Source organism: Protopterus annectens, chromosome 1.part0 (assembly GCF_019279795.1).
Source record: "Protopterus annectens isolate FY-2018-M chromosome 1.part0, PAN1.0, whole genome shotgun sequence".
NCBI classification, from domain to species: Eukaryota; Metazoa; Chordata; order Ceratodontiformes; family Protopteridae; genus Protopterus; species Protopterus annectens.
In genome coordinates, this window is record NC_056725.1 from 647,773,050 (window position 1) to 647,775,192 (window position 2,143).

The 2,143-nt window shown below is 37.6% G+C and overlaps 1 protein-coding gene across 1 annotated transcript in view; it reads right to left on the bottom strand.

Annotated features, from left to right (window-relative positions):
- Positions 1-1,194: 1,194 nt before the first annotated feature.
- The window catches only part of LOC122793260 (vomeronasal type-2 receptor 1-like), a 298,634-nt gene continuing 297,685 nt past the window's right edge, over positions 1,195-2,143 (bottom strand). Inside the window, exon 7 of the mRNA XM_044061159.1 lies at positions 1,195-1,378. Coding sequence (XP_043917094.1) covers positions 1,195-1,378 — 184 coding nt within the window. The remainder of the gene's footprint in view (positions 1,379-2,143) is intronic.

The following is a 2,143-nucleotide window of genomic DNA, read 5'->3' on the forward strand; positions in this document are numbered from 1 at the left end:
AGTCTAATTTTTTGGTGACTTCAGTCCTCAATGGTTTGCCAGAAAAACATGATTATTATGAGGTACAGACCAAAAATATGAAGCAAAAATTTTGTGAAAAGCTGGACAGTTGAAAAGTATGGGCCCAGCAGATATTTACTGTGGAGTAATGTTGACAAAAAAAAAAAAAAAAAAATATATATATATATATATATACACATAGTGAATAGTATTTGGAGGTGGAACTTCTTAGCTGCATCAAAATTTGAAATCACAAAACTATCTTCTTACTTTGTCCCTCTATCTTGATAGATGAGATGCCGTAGAAAGGAAGGAAATAGCAGCTAGGAATCTAGCGAATGATAATGTTTCAGTGATGTCATACATTTTAAATGGGGCATCTGCAGTTTATCTAGTTCAGTGAGGAGGATTTAAAGTGTAACAATTGTCATTTTCTACCTGCATCAATGAGGATTAACTTTGCTGGGCACAAGAGCCTAACAAGATTTTTCTGTGAAAGATTTATGTAGGGTTAGGTTTTATACAACTGTTATGTCAGTGAGTCGAACTGCATGAAGCAAAAACAGGCACATAGTTAATCAAAATCATAGCATATCAGTATTTTGGACAATTATTAATTCTCTAGTGATCTGCTTAATCTAGTTCATGGTGAAATCAGACCCTGTCCCACTATTCAGTGAGAGCAAGGTATAGCAGCTGATCCAGTAGCTTATGGCAGGGTATGCATGTGCACAGATGCAGACACACACACACACACACACACACACACACACACACACACACACACACACACACACACACACACACACACACACACACTGTGGGAGGAAATCAAACCACCAAGAAAAAAATAATATGCACACATGGAGAGAATGCAGACTGCACAAATGGCACCTCACCTGATAAGACTGGAGAACTAAACACTATGTGGCAACAATGCTAGGTAACATAGTGCCACCCTAATTTTACATATTCCTGGCATAACAGGGCAAGTTTGTGGGTAAGCTACCTAACGCTCAAACATTCTAAGAAGTTGGTTAAACAGCTATAGGAGGCATACATGCAAAATTATTAAAGAAGGTGGGCTGCCAAGAAGGAATTCTTTCAAGAGAAACTTAAAGTGTCTGGAAATAAGGTATGGACAACACAATGTGTTTTTTTATTTTTTCTCAGACTCATAGGCAGTGACTCAGGTTATAAGCAAAAGAAGGCAATGACCAGTGGATCCCAAGCCATATAACTAGGTAATAAAATAGAGTTAGAAATAGACTTTGACAATAACCCAACAATAACAGAGATGTAGCCATAGTGGTGTGAAGCAAAAGCCACCATACCACTCAAATGTCCAGATTTTTTTTCCACATATTTTTGATCTCTTCCTCATAAAATTTAAGGTTTTCTGTCAAATCATTGAGGACTGAAATTACTAAGTTTCAAATTTCATATCCTTTCAAAATGCATTATTATGCAAAAAATGCTATTCCAGCAACTTTCTAAGTTTAAAAAGCAACATTTAAAATCTGATCCTGGTTTTGGGCCTTTGTTCTTCATTATTTTTGTCACTGTCCTGATTTCTTGCACTTAGAGGTTGACAGTTGTGGTAGCCACAATGGATGCAAGGTGTTAGGGGGCTTGAGTGCCTATCAATGAGAAGTGCAGTACATGCATTCATTTTCATACCAGCATTTCTAAAACCTGGTAGGGAAATGAAATATACACTGTCAGGATTGAAACACTTGCTTCACCACTCCATGTGTGCTATAAGTTGTAGCAAGCAGCTTGCTACAGATTTTTAAATGTAGAAAACGTTTTTTTTTGCCCCTCAGTAAGAACACAGACTTAGAGGACCTGGCACTCCTAGAACAACAGGGAGGAGTTTCAGATTGTGGAACAGGAATGGCTTTTTTTTTTTTTAATCGGCACTGGTTGAGAGTCACCGGACTGTGGAACTGCAGAAGGTGCAAAATGAGCCAGCTATGGCTCTAATAAAGGATAAAAAACAATGAGTAAGCCTGGTATGAATTCTGCTTAGACTTGATGATTAGAAGATGAAGCATAGAATTAAAAAGGAATGGTTATGGAAGGCTCCCAGAACTAAAGGTGAAGTGCCCTTTGAAAGAGTATTGATCCAGTTATGCTTTCT